Source organism: Phalaenopsis equestris, unplaced genomic scaffold (genome assembly GCF_001263595.1).
Source record: "Phalaenopsis equestris unplaced genomic scaffold, ASM126359v1 Scaffold209189, whole genome shotgun sequence".
NCBI lineage: Eukaryota > Viridiplantae > Streptophyta > Magnoliopsida > Asparagales > Orchidaceae > Phalaenopsis > Phalaenopsis equestris.
The window spans coordinates 147289-166789 of record NW_018228370.1 but is presented as its reverse complement, the minus strand read 5'-3'; the positions used below and the strand labels follow the sequence as shown (position 1 = coordinate 166789).

Below are 19501 nucleotides of genomic sequence, written 5' to 3'. Positions count from 1 at the left end.
GGAATTTTTGGAATTTTTGGATTTTTGGGCCATGGAAGGGCATTTTGGTAATTTGGTCATTTTTTGAAATTTTTGTCAATTTTGGAAATTTGGATGTATTCAAAGTGTTTGGAATGAGTTTTGATCAGTTTTGGGTATTTTGGCAGAATTTGGGAATTTTGGCCAAATTTGGGTTCCGAGGGCAGTTAGGTAATTTGGAGGTGTCTAGGGCAAAAGACCCAAGAGGAGCATTTCAAGTAGAATTGGATAAATATCCATTCTAAATGAACCATGAATCAATGAAATCCCCATTTTGGGCTCTCATGTATTGATCTTAGCCAGGGTATTGTGGGGGTATGGTATACCTTAACTCAAAACCAACACCCAGGGTGAATCCTAAGGCCAAGTAGTCCTATAGGAACTTTCCTTGAGTTCCCTCTTAATGATCTTACCTACTAAGTGCTAGAGGTTAAGACCAATATGTGGAATTTCAAGTTGAGTAAAGCGAAGAGTTTTGAATTTCTAACGGTGAGGATACCTTTTCTAGTTTTCTAAGACTAGTCAATAGGAAAGTCCTATGGCTAGACCTAGGCTACTAAAGAAGTTTATAGACCTCAACCAAAAGTGAGGTCAACAAACGGGCCTTCACATTTAGAGATCTTATCAAACTTTGAGGATGATGGTGAATTTTTAATATGATGCTTTGAATGATGAGAGTGGAGTTCACTAATAACCCATCTTCATCCTTAAAATATAATGTAGTTTGATGGGGGTGATCCAGCATGAGTGAGTTCTTTGAGTTTTAAGATAAAAAAAACAATAAATGATTATAGAGCCTACAGTTGAGAGTTGTGGTCATATAAATGCTACTGAAAGTAAAAGAAAAATTTTAAAAGAAAAATTTTTAATACATTTAAATCGTAAAACTATTTATTTTATAGTGCTTTCATGCATATTGTACAATATTTAATGGCTAAAACATACAGAATAAAGGCTCATCATGCTGTTTGATTAACCGTGTACATCTATAATGTTTGCTTACTCGCTTAAAGACTACATGCAAAATACATAACAAAGGAACAAACCCCTCTCACATTGGAATAAAAAATTAAACAATTTAAAACATATATTAATTCCTTAAGACATAATATATCAATCTCAGAATTGCAAATACATGTTGGTGTGTAATCTATATACATATTCATCTATGTATATGCTTTGTTTGTATACGCTCAATAGCACACTAGCTAGGTTCCTAATATGTTAATTTTAACCATACAAACATATAAATTCTCCTTAAGGTTGAACAAGCTACCAATTGTTTTGTAGGCCATCTCCTGAACTCATAGAAGCCTCCCTCTTTTGCCCTCCCTCAAGCATGGTGAGGTGACTGAGCACAGCCTTTATCACCTTTATCTCACAAGTAGGGTTCATCAGGAAGGCGTCGATATCGGCAGGCGGTTGGCATGCAGACTGCATTGGCGGGACCGGTAGATGGGACATGGTTGTGGTGAGCATCGAAAGCGGGTTAGAGAAGCAAGGAACATGTTGCACTGGATGAAACCCCTGCAAGTTACTCATCTGGGTCTGGTTGTGATTCCCTGTTGCATGATCAAATGTGATGTATGTATCCATTAGAGGGAGGGAAGAAGAGGCGTTGTGATCGTAGTGATGTACGGTCGTTTCTATCAGGTTTGGAGCTGTGCCTCTGCTTTTGAAGAACACTCTACATAAGCCCCAGTCCTCCTGCATGTGTTTCAGAAGATAAGTGCGATCAAATAATGTTTAGGTTGCTGAGATGAATTTTAGATTTTAGTTATTGCATTGCGAGGAATGTGATAATATGGAACTGATTCGAAGGCAGAATTTTTTGAGTAAGCTGCAATTGAATTCAAAATCACTTGCAAGTGGGAGCATTGTTCGTCAAAAGATACACTGTAGTTGCCAAGTGGGTTTCAGAAGCAACGTGCGAGTGGGACTATAATTTATATGTGTCATTATTGTGGATAAGATCATAAGATTTTTTTTTCTATTGGGTTCTGATCTAATTTTTCTTTGTTCTCCTTTTGAATTACTTTCCTCATTTTATAATACTGGTATTAGCATGTTGTAATCATTTAGTAAATTTTTTTTCATTAATATTCGATTTTGAAGTAGAAAGTGTATAAGTTATAGGAAGTGGCAAATGAATACGTATGGTATTTTTTAATGTAGTGTATCCAAACAAATTGGAGATGAATCTTTTAAGATGAAGTATTAGCTAGGTGTATTTTATAGTTTATTTTTGGCTGTTATGGAACATATTAAGTTGAATTTTTCAAGGTTGATTTTTATTAAATTTTTTTGCAGTTTTTTGTCGAAATTATTGCTTATCGAACATTAATTAAGAGGATAACTTTAGACCTCAATATAGAAATAGATTTGACAAGATAAATTTACATGAGGAACAATTAGCATACTAACCCACCACGAGCATTAGCTAATCGTATTGTAACATGCAATGGGTTGCAATATGTATTTCATTTCATTGGAAAAATACTAAAATATGATTAAAACTGCATAAGCATCAAATGCTCATATTTGTAAACAAATAATTGATAAAGAAAATTAGAGGACATACATACTTTGGTGGAAAGATTTGTTGAATTTTTTGAATTTGTCTCTATTCTGAACTCATGCATGACCCAATCGGTTTTCTTCCCTTTAGGGGCTCTTCCTTCGTAGAATACTAGAGTCTTCCTCATTCCTACAAGTACTCCCTTCTTCATCACAGGTCGATCTTTCCCTGTTGCCTTCCAATAACCAGATTCGGTTGCTCGATTTGTGCGTTGCCCTGTGGCATACTTTCGATCGCGAAGGCTAAAAAAGTACCACTCCTTTCCTCCAACACATGCGATTTCTGTAATAGTCATCACAACATCAAAGATTGATTATTTAATTTTTGGCCCATTTAAATCTATAATGAAATTAAGATTCATGGTTGCACAACTGTAACAACATTACATAAAATAAATTATGGCTAAATTTTGACTTCAAGTATACTTTATTTCAAAATGTGTTACCATATAAGTACTAATATTATTTTTTAAGTTAGATTATCCATGAAATTTAAGAACTTCTGTTGGAACTTTTAAATAAAAAATTGCACTAAATTAATAATGGCATGGTTTATACGAGCATAGCTCATGAAAGTTCAAAACAATTATAAATATGTATCTAATTCCATTAATGTTTAAGAGTAAATTGTTAACAATAATATAAGAGTAACAACTTTCGACGCATATAATTTTATTGTTCATAGAGGCAAAGACATGAGTGGATCGGGTGACACAGTTCTTCCTTCCACCTCAATTCAATACTAAATATTTTTTTACAAAAAGAATCAGAGCATCAAATGAGTAACAATGAATGAATAGAGGCAAATCTAAAAAAAATATAAAATTATTGGAGAAGATATTTTAAGGGTTTGAAAAAAAAATTTTTAACTTGCCCGGCTGCCTTATATCAAGTGTGAGACCTTTCTCCAATTTTTTTAATTACAATTGTACTTGAAACCTTCTTAAATCCATCTTCATATACCACTTGAAACTTGAAATATGAGTTAGATTTGTTAACTATTATTTTTCTTAAATCATTCATGGCTTTCATGTTCTCTTGGGATAAACCAACATCATTCTAATCACTATAATCTTCTTTTTTTAATGATATCAAACATCTTCTGTTAGTAGTATAGCTTTCATCTTGATGCTCAAACTTTTATAATCACTCTTGGTGAGCATAAGAAGTTATATGGGAGCCATTCTTTTTTTTTCATTTTTTTTCAAGGTTATTATGGCTCTGATACCACCTTATTAGAGAAAAAGATTGATAAGTTCATATTTTGGATGGAAGAGGTATTGTATTTATGTTAGTGAATGCATACGTGATAAGAAGTTGGTATAATTAATTATACTTGGAATAAAATTGTTATTTTGGCCATATATAATATTTTGAAACATATATATATGAGATGAATAGTTGATTATTGAATCCTCATGACTGGGGTATGAATATGCCTGATAAATACTCTTAAATAAGGCATTATTAAGATCTAGTTACCATAAGTATTAACTATGCTTCATAATAAGATTAAGAACAAGACATGCATGCAGTGGTGCGCCTGATCATTATGTTGAAAATACTATACTAATCAAACCTTAAACGATGGTGAAACCCCTTAAACACTAAGTGGGTTTTATATCTATCTATAAAATGATCATGGAATAAGATGTTTAGCACGCAAAATTCAATTATACAAGAACTTCTCATGAATTATTTTAAACAAGAGAATCAAAATATTTTAACATGGATCACTATTATTTTGGATATTTGAAGTCTTATATTGTACGGGTAAGTGGTCATTGATATTATTGAGGGTGGTGGGGAGGATGAATTTTTGAATAAGTTTGTAAATGTTAGTTTTAGCTATTCCAGACACGTTATGAGTTTTTGTTGGGTTAAATATGATTTCTAGAAGTATAAGAATTATAGGAAATGGCTTTAGAGGGGGTTAAGGAGTGACGATGGGTTGAGTAAAACATTCTATTGATCAAAGGATAGAGTACAATTGATTGGAGTTAGATTATGTGAATGCTTTATGCAGAGGAGTGGCAATCATAAAGTTGGATTGACTTACGAAATCACATTTTACTAAAAAAAGACGTATTGAAATCATGTAGTATCAATTAACTGAATAAATACCAACGATTTTGCATTTTAAAAGGAGAGAAACATAGGGGATAAACCTTATATGGGTAAACAAGAAGTGAGAGCTAAGGAGGTGCAGAGCATGATCGAGTAAAATAGAGAGCTAGAATAAGATGATAATATGACATGTAAGCAAAAGGGGTTACACAAAGTCAAGTGAGCGGGGTTGAGAGAATTATAAGGATTTTTTTTTTGAGTTCAGAGGTAGGTTTGATTTAGTGTTTAAAGTTCAATTTAAAAAGCTTAAATTTGCTTTATACTTTAAGATAATTCTTTTTATTAGGCTTTTGAGGGAGATTTATTTTATATAAAATCATTAGAGCCTTCGAAAATGGAAGAGGAAAAAATGGAACATTTAGATATGATTTAGATAAACATAAAAAAATTATGGAATCCCATAGTTTCAATTTATATTAATTAAGAATAGTTAATATTAAAAAAAAAGTTGAAACTTCATGAATTTAATATAATATGAAATTTATTTTATATGCTTTATATGATTAATTCAATCATTATAGAGATTATAAGTAGTGTTTATTTTTCATTTTTTTATAAATAAAGATAATTGGAATCATTAAGGTATAAAATTCTGAACATTGATTCTATATATTATAAATAAGAATTAACGAATTGTTGCATTATAGTTTTCGAAAGGAAACATTCACTTATAATTTATTATAAATTTAATTAAAATATATATGAATGATTTATAATACTAGTGACTCATAAGTTATAAATACAATGTAACACATTTGTTAGGAATTAATGAGTGATTTATGTTCTATGAATGACTATAAGTAAGATTAAGTAAACATAAATCAAATTTGATAAAACAAGTGATATTTTAAATGATCATATTCCATAGTTATCTTATTCTTAAACTATTTGAAAAACTACTTGAAAAATCTAGGATGAAATTGAGGTTGAGAAATAATATTTCTAAATCTTTTCAGTGTATACTTTTTCTTCTATATTATAATTATAAAAATATTGCTTCTCCAAATTTAAATGCATGTAATTAATGAAAAAAGTAATTATTTAGATAATATTTTACTATAAATTTAATCATAATTATCTTTTCTATTAAAATTATTTGACATGTTTAAATGAATTTTATAATTATCTCAGTATGCTTTTTATCTTATGTAGATATCGATTAATGGAGTTCACCTCTAGATAATACTAGTCAGGGAAGTTAAACTAAAATAAAATTAAGAAACATATTGACTTTGAAGTAGCTTAAATAGTATAATTTTTGAAAATAACTTCATAAAAATAAGTAAATAAAAAGAAAATGAAAAAGAAAAGCTATACATTGAGTTCTACTCACTCATATTAATTAATGTTCATGATCTCCAACATTTTTATAGTTACGATAAAATAAAGTAAAGTAATTTTTTTGTCAATTTATTTTATTTAATAAAAATACATTAATTTTTCCAAACTCATTTTAAAATATTATAGTTTAGATTTATGACGTATTAACTGAATTTATCCAAAGCTCATATATATTTTTTAAATTCATATTGTTAGGATAAAATCTCAACATAAATAACTGGAGGAAAAAGAGAATCTATATAACACAAATGCAACTATACTAGAAAACAATACTTATTTTAAAATTACTTTATTTTTATTTTTAAATTAATTTGACCATTTATTTTGGAGTTTCTTTTGATGTGTTAAAAGTTGTTAATATTTGAAAGAATAATTAATTACTTTTTGATATTAGTTAATGGTAATAAATGCAATCATGTAATTACAGTCTCATCATTAACTCATATTTTGGTAACTCTTAAGTAATTACAGTCTCATCAGTAACCTAATATAAAAGTTAGCTAAATCCAAATCACTTATGACTTAAGAAAGCTTAAATTATTATGGAAGATATGAATGGAAAAGTGATTAAAATAATTTTTTTCTAAATAATAAGTACAAATATCTAACTTGGCCGGATTAAGATATTTAAAGATTGGCATTTTAAGTGAGACAGTAACAAGTAAATTAAATCATATGAATTGGAAAGTGTATCAAGTTTATAAGATGAAGTAGGTAAGATGAAGTGTGGACAGTGAGTGTTGGCATAATAATAATGTCTTGTATAATTTTTGAATTAGTCTACAATAATAATATAGTATTTAAAGTCATAAATATAATAAATAGGTGAGGCCCATACCTTAGAAAAGATAATTTCAAGAGGATGAAATGAGATAATTGAGGAAGTAATAAATAACCATGTGTGAATTTTATTTTAATTGACAAACATTATGCATGACATTTAATTGATAATAGATGACTTGGTAAACATAACGAAATTGAGAGGTAATATGTTTGAAAATATATAAGCTCAAAGTCTTAATATGGATTGACACTTTGACTTCTTGTCTTGACATTAACAAAATGAACTAATAAAATAAAGAACTTGGCAGAGGAGTGGCCTTTACTACACACATTTTTTAATATGCAAATTTAAGAGGATTGTCATACTGCCTACATTTTCACATGAAAAGAATCAGGAAAGAAAATTAGTACAAGCGGGATACATAGTCGGGTGAAAACAATTGATGATGCATTGATATATAATAATGAGAGGAGTAAGGCACTAACAAATTAGATACCAATTGATGCATAGTTCATGGGATGATAACTAAATGAGGGCTAGGTGATCCTGGCAAGGAAACAATTTATGAAAGAGACCCACAACTATAATAAAATGACAACGAAACTGGGTTAGTTGTTCGATAGGACTGGGGTGAGATATTGACGTGGAATAGAGTGTGAGGTTCAAAATTTATCATATATTCTGCATTCAAAATGACTAATTGTCTTTTATACATACATATATACATATACATATACATATATCTATACATTTATATATCTATATAAATATATGTATATATGTATGTATATATGTATATATTTTAAAGGTGATGACCGAAGCTATTAAATGAGCCCCGGAAATTCTTAGGTGTGCTAAATATTCGAGTGCTACACCCTACATATGGGTGGATTCGAACCTTTGACTTGAGAGGACTTATTACCTTCAGAGAGGCTGCACTACCGACATGCACAGTACGTGCGCGCCGCGTTCTTAGCTAAGTTGGTAGAGCATCCATTTCGGCGGTGTAAGTCCCCTCTGGTCTGGGGTTCGAACCTCCATGTGCAGGGTGTGGTACTTGAGAGGTTAGGAGCATTAGGGATGGTTGGGGTTCGACTAATAGCCTCCGGCCATTTCTTTTAATATATATGTATGTATATATATATATGTATGTATATATATATGTGTGTATATATATTTATACATACATATATTTATAGATATATGATTAGAGATAATTAGAGGTGTGCATTATTTGGCCAACACCGAAACATTAAACTAATAATTACAAATTTAATTTATTCGGTTTAGTTTAAAAAATAACCAAAAAATTGAAGATTTAAAATTAAATGGAAGAATCATGAAATTACTTGATATTGTACATATAAGATATATAATTATTGATGTTTATTCAAAATCGAAGTCCAATCAACAACTAAATTTTAGTTTGTTTGTAAGCCATTATTTGTCATAGCTTTTCGACAAAACTTTTATGCTGGCTCATTCCTCATCATTTAAACTAAATAAATTCTGGCAATTCGGTTTTATCAAAATTTTAATTGGTTATACTTTTTTGATCTTTGATAATGCAATCAATTTGATCAATTTAAAATTCAAACCATCCGAACCAATCGAATACTCGCCCAAGATAATTTAAAATTTTAAATAACAAATGTCAGAACATTCAAAAGCGTCTTGCAAAAAACCCAAAAAAAAAAAATAATAATAAGCATCGACTTTAGGAGTATTAAATAATTAAAAAAATCAAAATTTCTGGAGTTTCATTAGTGTAATGCAGTAAACATTAACTTGGTTGTATACCACTAAAATTTTTAATATTATTCACAAACTATTATAGCCTACAGATTCCTAAGAAGTACAACAAATAGTGGGTGGTAACCTAAGCAAAATAAACCAATATTTCTATAGAAAATAACCCTTTAATAATCCGAAGAACAAACAATCTTCCTCACAACCCGATGCAGTACATCGAATGGGATGTTTAAAATACCAGATAATTCAGTTAGGTCGAACATATTCTTTTAGGCAAGAAATATGCTTAAACCCAATTATTAATGGGCGGTAGACAATTGATCGGCCAAGTCTCAATCTATGCCCGTCAAATATCTACACCCACGCGTGCGCGCGCGCACACATATAGAAAGAGAGACAGTATAAAATGTATGAATAGTTTCGATAATAAATTACATATCTAAATTAATTGAAACGATTATAACGATCCAATTTTCAAAATATTTTTGGAAATTTACGTACATACCACACAATTCTTATGTGTTTATTACACTTAATGAAAAATTTTATGATTAACGCTAATGGATTTTAGCTGAGCCAAAGCTATGACAAAAAGAATTGATATATATAGTTTAGAGTAAAATAAGCACTCTGATGTAACAAATGATATATTCGAATTATTTTAATTTAATAAGACAAACTGCTATTTTTCTTTCCTAATTACTTCTGTGCTTCTCTATGTTTTTTGGTGCATGTGTGTCTTTGTATTTTGATTCTGATACCTTTTATTTGCATGGTTAAATTTCTGGAACAAATCTTGCCTTTTCTGATCTTCTGCTCTATGTGGTCGCATGTTAATTGGACACACTGAAATATCATTTTTTTTATTTCTCTGTAGCGCGATATTGCAATTTAAAAGAACAATTTATTGTCTGATGCTGCATGAGATAGTAACCTGTAGTGAAGTAATACACTTTCTTTCACTTTTGTTGTAGTTCCCATTTGAAAGAATGCTTTCTTATAAGTACTCGTCTTACACTTGAATATCTAGCTTAACTCATTAGCGCTATCAAAATAGGTACTGCTTTGGTGAATAAGATTATGCATTTATTCAAATGAATGTAACCTGGCAATTAGATTTAGAAAAATAATACCGATCGAAATCTAGAATAGATCATAAATATTATTTATAAAATTAATAGTAAATGATGTTGGTGAATGGAATAATTGACATTCTCTAATATATAATAATATAACATATATAATGGATGTAAAAGAACCAAATGATCTCTTAAAAAAAAGTGAAAATTGATTTTTGAAAAGATGAATGAAGCTATGGTTGTTGAAGCCAAATAAAAATTTATATGAATGGAAACAGTGAATAATAATATGAATTAATAACAACCTAATTGTCAGTCTTAAAAAAAAGGAAATCAATATTCAGTTGCACTACATCGTTATCCTAACTACAAAACTTCCGTGAGAAACTTACGGAAATTGTGCAAAAACAAGCTGTTCTGCAATAAAAGTAAAAGGACTCATTTTTGGACTAAAAAGATAAACATCATGTATATATATTTATCACAATTTAAATCTTTTTTTGAATAGATCGTTGCAAATGATAGAGACATGTTGCTCAATTTTTTAATCTTACAAGAAATCTCAATCTACAGTACCAAATCTTATAATAATAAAAAAGCAATAAAAAAACATATCTTACATATTATTCACAAAATTTAGGAATTGTTTCCTTTACAGGAACGAATAAACTGGCAGGAAAGTTGTAGCTTTCAGTTTTAGGTTTCTACTAATAATGATGACTTTTGAATAAACAAGAAATGCTTATTTTGTTGTTTTTGAGCTTTCATATTAGTTTCTGGTTTCTAGAAATAGGAGACTGACTTAAAAGCTATCATTTCTGATCACGTAAGGGTTATTTTCTAGTTTCTACAACTATATATAAGGCCGTGGAACTATACGCATAAAGTTAGAGTGCTATTATGGAAGCAAACACGGCAAAGCTAATATGTCCCATGGCAGAAATTAAGAAGGAAAAGTATGGAACATTATACAAATATTAATTTCAAGTTGGAGAAATAAATAAATCAGTATGAAGCACTAGCAGGAAAGGATAATTCCAACAGAATATAAAAAAAATAAAAAAACAAACAAAAAGGCATATCCCTTAGAATAAATCCAAAAAAGCCTCTAGAGAACTATTAATATTGAGAGGAAATTAAACTAATAAAATAAAATATTTTTGGGGAGCCAAAGCCTCCCATCACCAGGTCATTGAGCCTTTTACAAAAACTAATAATTTCATATAAAAGGATTAATATTTAGGTGAAGGTTACAATAATTAGAATAAATATGCATAATCTTATTCGCCAAAGCAGGACCTATTTTGATAGCGCTAATAACTCCTAAGTTTGATATTCAAGTTTAAGACGAGTACTTCTACTGGGAACTGCATACAAAAGTGAAAGAAAAGTGTTTTTTTTTTCTTTATATTAAGTAATCACAACCTCACTACAGCTTACAATCTCATGCAGTATTAGACATAAAATTGTTCTCTTAATTGCAGTATCGTTTTACATAGATTCAAAAAAATTATATATCAGTATGTCGAATTAACATGCAACCACATACAGATAGAAGATCAGAGAAGGCGAGATTAGCTCCAGTAATTTAAGCATGCAAAATAAAAATATCTGAATCAAAGCACAAAGACGAACATATGCACCAAAAACCATAGAAAAACACACAGAAAAACATAGCAGTTTATGTGTTAACAAATTAAAATAGAAGAGTAAAGTCTTGGTTGCAGTGATGAAAAAATAACCTGGAAGTTCCCACGGTTCACACTTGTTGAGATCAACGTCGACCAACATGAGGCAGCAGTGAAAAGTTCCATTTTCGGTTCCAGATATTTTGTTTTCAAGGTAGTCACAGACTAACTCGTCATCTCGTGGATGAAACCGAAAACCTGGAGGCAGCCTTGCCTCTATCATGCTCAAAGCGCTCATGTTTCTGATAAGAGAAGAGAAGAGGAAACTAGAGTCGGAGAAAGAGGGGAGGGAAGCGATGACGATGGAGACACTTGGGGGAGGTGCTGAAATCCAGCATAAGGGGCAAGTTCTCGAATAAATAAGTAGAGAAAGTCAAGCGGGTGCTATATGAGAAATGATACACAGCCGCGGTTGTCCTCCTGCCCAAAATGACCCTGCTGCTACAGGAATATTTACCTGTGGAGAACAGGTGCATAATTTTCTCCCAATAACTTCTCAATCAATACCGAGAAAATATAAAAGTATAATAGTAGATTATGAAAATGTAACTGCTGAGGATATTGACTTCAAATAACGCCGAAAATATTCCGCAATACTCTGCAATAACCCAACAATAACCTTCGCAGATGTTATTTAGAAGTTATTTAGAAGTTATTGGGAGGGGATTACACAAAGAGCGCTACGTGCGTTCTCCGTACTTAAATATTTCTCCTGCTGCTAAGGTGCGAGGACTTACGAGCTCAAAAAGTAAACTAATGAAATATGGCTAAATGAGAAGGATATTGCTCAACTAAAGGGTAGAACGGCATACGCGACAGAATTTAAGCTATTCTTATAAAATTCGAAGGTGGTGAATCTAGAAAAATACAAAAGAGTATTTAGAAGTCGACGGCTATAATTAAATTTTCGTTGGACAGGAAATTTCGTGGAACATAAGTGAGTCTTTTTTAATGGCCCAACCGTCATCGGTTGAACCTTAGTTTCTCCATTCGTCCCTTTGTGTGCTATTTGACTCCCGCTCTACTGAGCTGCACATTGACCGACCTTAAACCACCAATAAAAAATCAATTTTTTTTTATTCCTTGGTTGGCTTGATGGCAATTCTGTTCTATTTTGTTCTCACAATTTTAATTATAGATTTATTGATTGGAAATTTCAATTTTGAATAATTAAATTTAGGGTTGATTTTTTTTTTAAATAAAAAAGGTTACATCAATATTTCTTTGTCAAACAGAAACTTGGCTTGAAAAATGAATTACAATTTTTACGATGAGATTTAGATTTTATATTGTAAATTTATTCTTTTCGTAGAACTATAAATTTTGTGGGTAAATACAAAATATTTTCTTAAATTTAATTTCCTTATTCAACAATGCTAGATGTGATATATTTATTATTATATATCAATAAAGACACATAGGCTGGCAAAGCACAATAAGTATCCCAAACACGTGTTAGGGAAGGGAATATACATGTATCTTTGAAGAAGTTATGGGGCCAATAACAATGCCAATTCGATAATCCTCATCCCTTCACTTCAGCTTAGTGGGGGTTCTATTTCTAGTCAGACTAGTTGCCGAGTAATAGCAACTGAGTACCAGTAATCAAGTACTAGCTACCTGGTGCTTATTACCGAGTCCTATATACTAAGTACCAATTGTTTAGTACCAGTTGTTGATACCAATTGTCGAGTACTAGTTACCTAGTACTTGCTACAAAGTACCAGTAGCTGAGTACCAGATGTCAAGTGCAAGTTGTCGAGTACCAATTATTTTCAAGCATCTTGTGTCAAGTGTTAGTTGTCCAGTTCCAACAACCTAGTACCAACTGTTAAGTACAAGTTACCATGTATTTCTTGATCGTTCATCGAGGACAAAGAGCAAGCCTTCATCATTCAATCTCATCTTCCCACAACAGGATTGGCTGCACCCATGTAGATAATTGTATTTTAGTCAATTTAATCTCATTTTTTGTATCTTTTTTGCATTCTTTCATGTGGATTGATCATTCGTAACTCTAAAAAAGGAGAATAAAGGGGTTCACTAGAAAAAAAGCCTTAGTCAGATGGGTGATGACATTTCTTTCACATCATTCCCTAAGAAAAATAAGGTCCACAAAAGTGGTGTGATCAACATCTTAAAATTAATGCAAAGTGAGTATGGATCATTTCAAAAACTAGATAAGGAGCTTTCACCGAGAGGGAACCCGATGTAAAGAATATAACAATAAAATAAAGTGCATGCAAGTGTACGATTTAGCAAAGAATTAGATAAAAACACTATTGACTATGATCTGAGAGTTACTGAATTATGTAATACCATCTACATTTCGCATGAGTGAGTTACCAAAATTTAGACTTAAGGGAACTCAACCATCATTTTTTTGCAAAGAAAGATGATAAAATCTACTATCCTGATGACAACGATAAAGGGAAAGAAACAAAGACTACAATAGAATACTTTTTTGTGGTATGTATAATTATATGTATGTGTATATATATATATATATATGCATGTAAGAAATTGTTTCCCCCAATGAAGTTTGTGTTATTATTTTTTGCTACTCTCTGACTGACACGTGGCTTTTGGATGTCATGTTGATTCAAATATTCAGAGTGTTCGAATAATCAAGCGCATCACCGAGGGGTTTGACTACTCGAACAAAGAAAGTGTTGGATATCAGTATTGGTCTGCGAATAAATATGATAGGTGATCCGAGTTTTTGTGTGTATGTGCTGTAAATATCTTTCAATACTACAACGCACACACGACAACACAATTAGTAAAAATATAGGTCAATCACAATAAAATTACTTCAGTATAAATAATTTTATATTTTAAAATCTTTAACCTGTCAAACCTAATGATTACGCAAGTATACGTATCACTCAAGTAATAAAGGGCTCAAATGGAGTCCTGAGTATTGATCCCACAGGGAGATGGAAATTCTTATGGTTATAATGTAAAACCAAATTATCAAACTATAAAAACTTAAGTAAGAAAAACAAATCTAAAGTAAATTTAATGTATGCTAAACGAAATGTAGCTAAAAGAACTAAGTAAATTAAACTATTTTCTAAACTTCAAACTTAAACTTACTAAAACTAAACAAAGTTTTGTAACAAAGAGTTCAAATTTAAGAAATCATCATTCCCCTTTACAATGAGTTTATAGTTAGTGAAGTAATTATAATCATTTATAATTATATATAAAATGTATTGTGCTAAATATGAGCAATCCTATTATTTACCATTTATTGAGTGTGTAAAAATCATTGGCTAATCAAGAGTTTGGTCACTAAATTTGTGGTTAAGTTGAGAGGGTACTGGCTCCCACTCCAGAACTCCCATTTCTCCCTCCGCTGAGGGCTAACAATCTCATTTTAGTTTTGAAGCAACTGGACCAAATTGGAGATTTTAGTCCGTCACACTAAAATCTAGAATTCTACGCCCATCAAAATATATTTCCCCATTCATTTTCACTGAACCCCATGGACTACATTCTCACCCAAGAAATTAAATGTAACTCTTACCTTGTTGTAGAAAATATAGCCCTTTCAGATCTTATGTTTATGTTTCTCAACAAATCTCAACAAATTTTAACATTTCAATCGGTCAGATCAAAAAGTAAATGAAGATCAGAGTTTGAATCATCACAATTTATTGACATTTAAAACCTTACACAATAATATTAATTTTTCGCAAAACCATATCTCATTATAGAGAGAAGCATAAAGAAGACTACTCAGAATGCATGAGAAGGATACAATATAACATTAATTTTATATATAAAAACAAGTTTACAAAACAAAAAAGAAAAAAAAAACACAACTTATCTCACACTCTTCCTCAAGCATATCCCTTGAAGTTACCTTTAAGCACTTTCTTTCTTGACAATCACACTCATATCTCTCTTAGAAATGTAATGAAGATGAATTCTCTCACCTTCCCTCTCCAGTTACAACTCTAGAAGAAAATCCTCCCAAAACCTAAATTTCCTCCAAAACTTCTCTCGCCACACTCTTCACACCACCATACCACACATGGCGAAGACCTCCTAGACTTCTTATTTTTAATTGAGGCGCTAGCCTTGTCTTCAAAGGAATTCAAAATTCCCTCCTTTTTCTCAAGAGGCACTCCGCTTCACATCAAGAGACAAATTCCTTTCTCCAAGAGACATACCTCTTCATTCAAGAGGCATTCCAAAATGTCTAGATGCATTAAACCACTCAATGGAGCGTATAAATTACTTGGAGCCTTTTAGAACCTCTGAAAAATAATCAATATCACCATAATTTGTCTTAATTTATCTATGGCGCCCCTATCACCAGTTTACTGGAGTTCCGTGCTCTTCTCTGGATTTTAAGGCCTATTCTTTGTAAAATGGCGCCTTTAGTACCAGTATGCTGAAAAACTGCATTTTGACTCCAAATTTCTTCCTTTTTTCTCTTTTTGCTTCAAATGCCTAAAATCAATATACCTGCAACAAAATATGAAAATACCCTTCTTTAAAGTGCAATATCACCAAATTTAAGCATAAATTTTATACATAAAATTGCACATTTTTTGTATTAAAATCCCCAAATTTAAATGTTACTTATCCTAAAGTGACTCTTTCACTACATAAAAATATGACTTATGGTAGAGATTAACTTATAAACTTCTATAATTTGGTTTAATAAATATAATAGTGTAACTTAAGAAAAACTTCTAATAACTTAGGTTAAAACTAAAAGTATAAGAACACCAAGTAGTCAAGTATAAGATTTATGAGTCTCTATTCATTTCAAAAAGAACTATAATTTGTCATATCAAAGATACTTAGAATGTCTATTTGAAAAAGAATTTCATGAGAACCTTATTAGGAAGGATGCTAATACTCAAATAAAAATTTAGAAAATATAATAAAGTCTTTTTCCTCATGTTGATTCAAATGAAACCAATTTTTTATTAGGCATCTACTCAAGCTTCTCCTCACATATTTTTCTTTTCTTTTCCTTTTTCTTTTCTATTTCTTTTCTTTTTCTTTAGGATCATTTTCAATCCTTTTTTTATTTTTTCTTTTCATGTAAAGATTACTATATCTGGATAACCTTTAATAATTTTGAACTTCACTATCCTCTTCTTGAAGTTAAAAATTTCTTACCTTCCTTCACTTTATAAATTGATAAAATTCCTTCACTTTCTAAATTCATATTAGTTTTGAAGATTTTTCATAAAGTCTCATTTTTTTTCTTCTTATATGAAACTCTAAGATTCTTAATACTTAAAAAATACAATTTCCATTCCTTTAAATAAAAAAAAAACATAGTCTTATCCTTTCATAATAAATATCTTAACTCTAGAATTGACCTTCATTTTTAATGATTTTTGCTTAAATTTACTAAAATATTTAAAAACAAAAGAAAGTTATCTAAAGGTAGCCTTTAATACTAAAGGTCATGTTAAATTAGTCTTTAAAATATAGTTAATTGAGGAAAAATAAAATTTAGTTTACTTCTTTTCTAAAGAATTTTTTCTTTCCCTCAAACTTAGATTTTTTTAATAATAAGTAAAGCATTCAATACAAAAAATTGTAGGGGGAAAGAAAACAGTAAATCCATAAAAATAAGACTAACCTGTAAAGGGTTCCGAACATGAAACTTGACTCTGACGCATTACATGCACTAATTTAAAAAGTACAGGCTTTAAAGCATTTAATGAAACATAATATATAAACAAGATTTGCTAAGAGAAGGTGAATTAAAAACAAACACAGTAAATTAAAGTCACAACCAATGATGAAATAAAAATCTACAATTTACATCTATACACACAAACAAGTATACACACAAACACATCTATACACACAAACAAGTTTAATAATACCACTTACAAAACACATAAATGTCCAAATCATAACATCAACAATAAAAAAAATCAAACAACATCAAATGAAAATAGATAATACTGCAACAAATCATCATTCATCATCTTCCTCCTCCTCCTCTTCTTCTTCTTTAAAATCTTCAAAGTTCTCATGCACATAAGGTGTAAAATTGGGGCATGTAAGAAATTATGCAGTATTATCACCCTTGGTATATCTATCCATAGCCTCTTGATATGCTCTTGATATGCAATATTATGCAATATCATGTTGAACTCTTCTCTACTGATAATTATCATTATGAGCATTCCTTGATTCCAAACCACCTATTCTATTATGCATTGCTACTATATATGATTACTGAATCATTAAATGCTCCATAATACTTTCAAGTGAATAAGTACAGGAAGTAGATGGTCCTGTAGCTGAGGTTGAAGGTCTATCTCTAGTTCCAGTTCTAGATCCAACAAATGACTCGAATTTATGAAATGTGGGTTTCCCAATAGGTTTAAGTGACTGTAACATTTCTTCATCCTTATCAAACTCTACTTTTGATTGTTCACATAAGGTGAAAATTAGAGGAAGATAACCTAAACCACTAGTGATTCCACTTCTAGCAATATTCTGAACATTATGAAATGAGAGCACCAACATTGATCCCAGTTGAATATAGTTGTGTAAATTTATAAAGTTAACTTTGATTTATAAAGATGCCAAAAACTTGATGTGGTATTTTAGTAATAATAATGTTAGGCTCTTAAGATTGGGATTCTATGCAAGTATACGTATCGTTATCAAGTAAAATAAGAATTTATGTTTAAGTCCCAAATATTGATCCCACGGGGAATATTTAAATTTGAAATAATAAATTAACTAGGAAATTTACACAAATCAAACAAAATTACTGTCACTAATTTTGAATGTTTAAGATACTATCAAAGCTAAATTATTTACTAATAGCAGAATTTAAAAGAAGGTTTTAAAATTAACAAACTATGTTTATGCGATGAAGATTTCTTTTTATGAAAAAGCATCTTTCCCACTACAATGAGATTTTGGTAAGATGAGATGAGATAAATGATTTTAATATGTATTGCGCCAAATAAAAGCAGTTTTAATTCTCTACCCTGATATAGTGTTATAAAAAATCATTGGCTAATCCTAGGTTTAGTCCCTAAATTTATGGCTAGGCTAGGAGGATACTTACTCCCACTCCAGAGCTCCCACTTCCCTTCACTTGAAAGCTAACTCTCATTTTAGTTTTTAAACACCAAGATAAAATTAGGGATTCCCATATGTTTTACAACATATTTTAATAATTCAATTGGCCAGATCAAAAAGTAAATTAAGAGCAGAGTTGAAAAACTATCACAATTTCTTTTAAATTTTAACATTGGCGCATCAACATTATCTCTTAATTTCACCACATTTCAGAGTAGGGAGAAATATTAAAGAATCTACTCAGACTTCATGAGAAAAAATAAAACAAAACATAAATTTCATATATAAAAGAAAGTTCATATGACAATAATAAACAAACAACACTTATCTGAAACCCTTTCTCAAAGCAAATCATTTGTAGCCTCTCTTAGGAAATGTAGGAAGAAGAAATCTCTCACTTCTCTTCCTCTCCAACACTTCATAGAGAAGTATTCACACTTAAACTCACCACAAAAACTCAAAACTATAAATATAATAACTAACTAATGGCGTGGAATGTCGTGGAATGTAGGTGTGTGAAGAGAAAAAATTGAAAATGAGTGGAAGAAGTTGAAATGGTGCAGGGGGTTTCTGATCAAATCGGCCTTAAATAGAGCCTAGGTCGGTTCTCCAATAGGTGCATCCAAAAACTCTTCAAAAAGCATCAAAATTTGTCGAATCTTCTAGAAACAGGCTTTGCACCGACGCTGGTGCTGTTGGCGCCCATCCTGGCTCTATCGGTGCCAGAGGCCACCTAATTAATTCCTTCTTCTCTGTCAAATGACACCGTCAGCACCCTGTCTGGTGCTTTTGGTGCTGAACAAATTTTCAACTGGGCGCCGACGACGCTGAAAAAATTTTCAACTTCTCCATTTTGACTACAAATTTCATCATTTTTGCTCCAAGCCCTCAAAATCAACAACTTGTAATAAAACATAAAAAAACACCTTCCATTAAAGTATAATATCACCAAAAATGAGTATAAAATATGGGTCTAAAAATGCATATATTTTTGGTGTATCAAATATCAACAGCCTTCATTTATTGTATGCAAAAATTCAATACTGCTC

At 30.7% G+C, this 19501-nt stretch overlaps 1 protein-coding gene across 1 annotated transcript; it reads right to left on the bottom strand.

Moving 5' to 3' along the window:
• Positions 1–1142: 1142 nt before the first annotated feature.
• LOC110036610 (NAC domain-containing protein 21/22-like) lies at positions 1143–11769 on the bottom strand. Its single transcript, XM_020741092.1, has 3 exons — positions 11421–11769; positions 2604–2878; positions 1143–1725 (listed from the first exon to the last, which is right to left on the bottom strand). The coding sequence occupies exons 1-3, from the start codon at positions 11602–11604 to the stop codon at positions 1291–1293; spliced, it is 894 nt and encodes a 297-aa protein (XP_020596751.1). The 5' UTR covers positions 11605–11769; the 3' UTR covers positions 1143–1290.
• Between the last annotated feature and the right edge of the window lie 7732 nt (positions 11770–19501).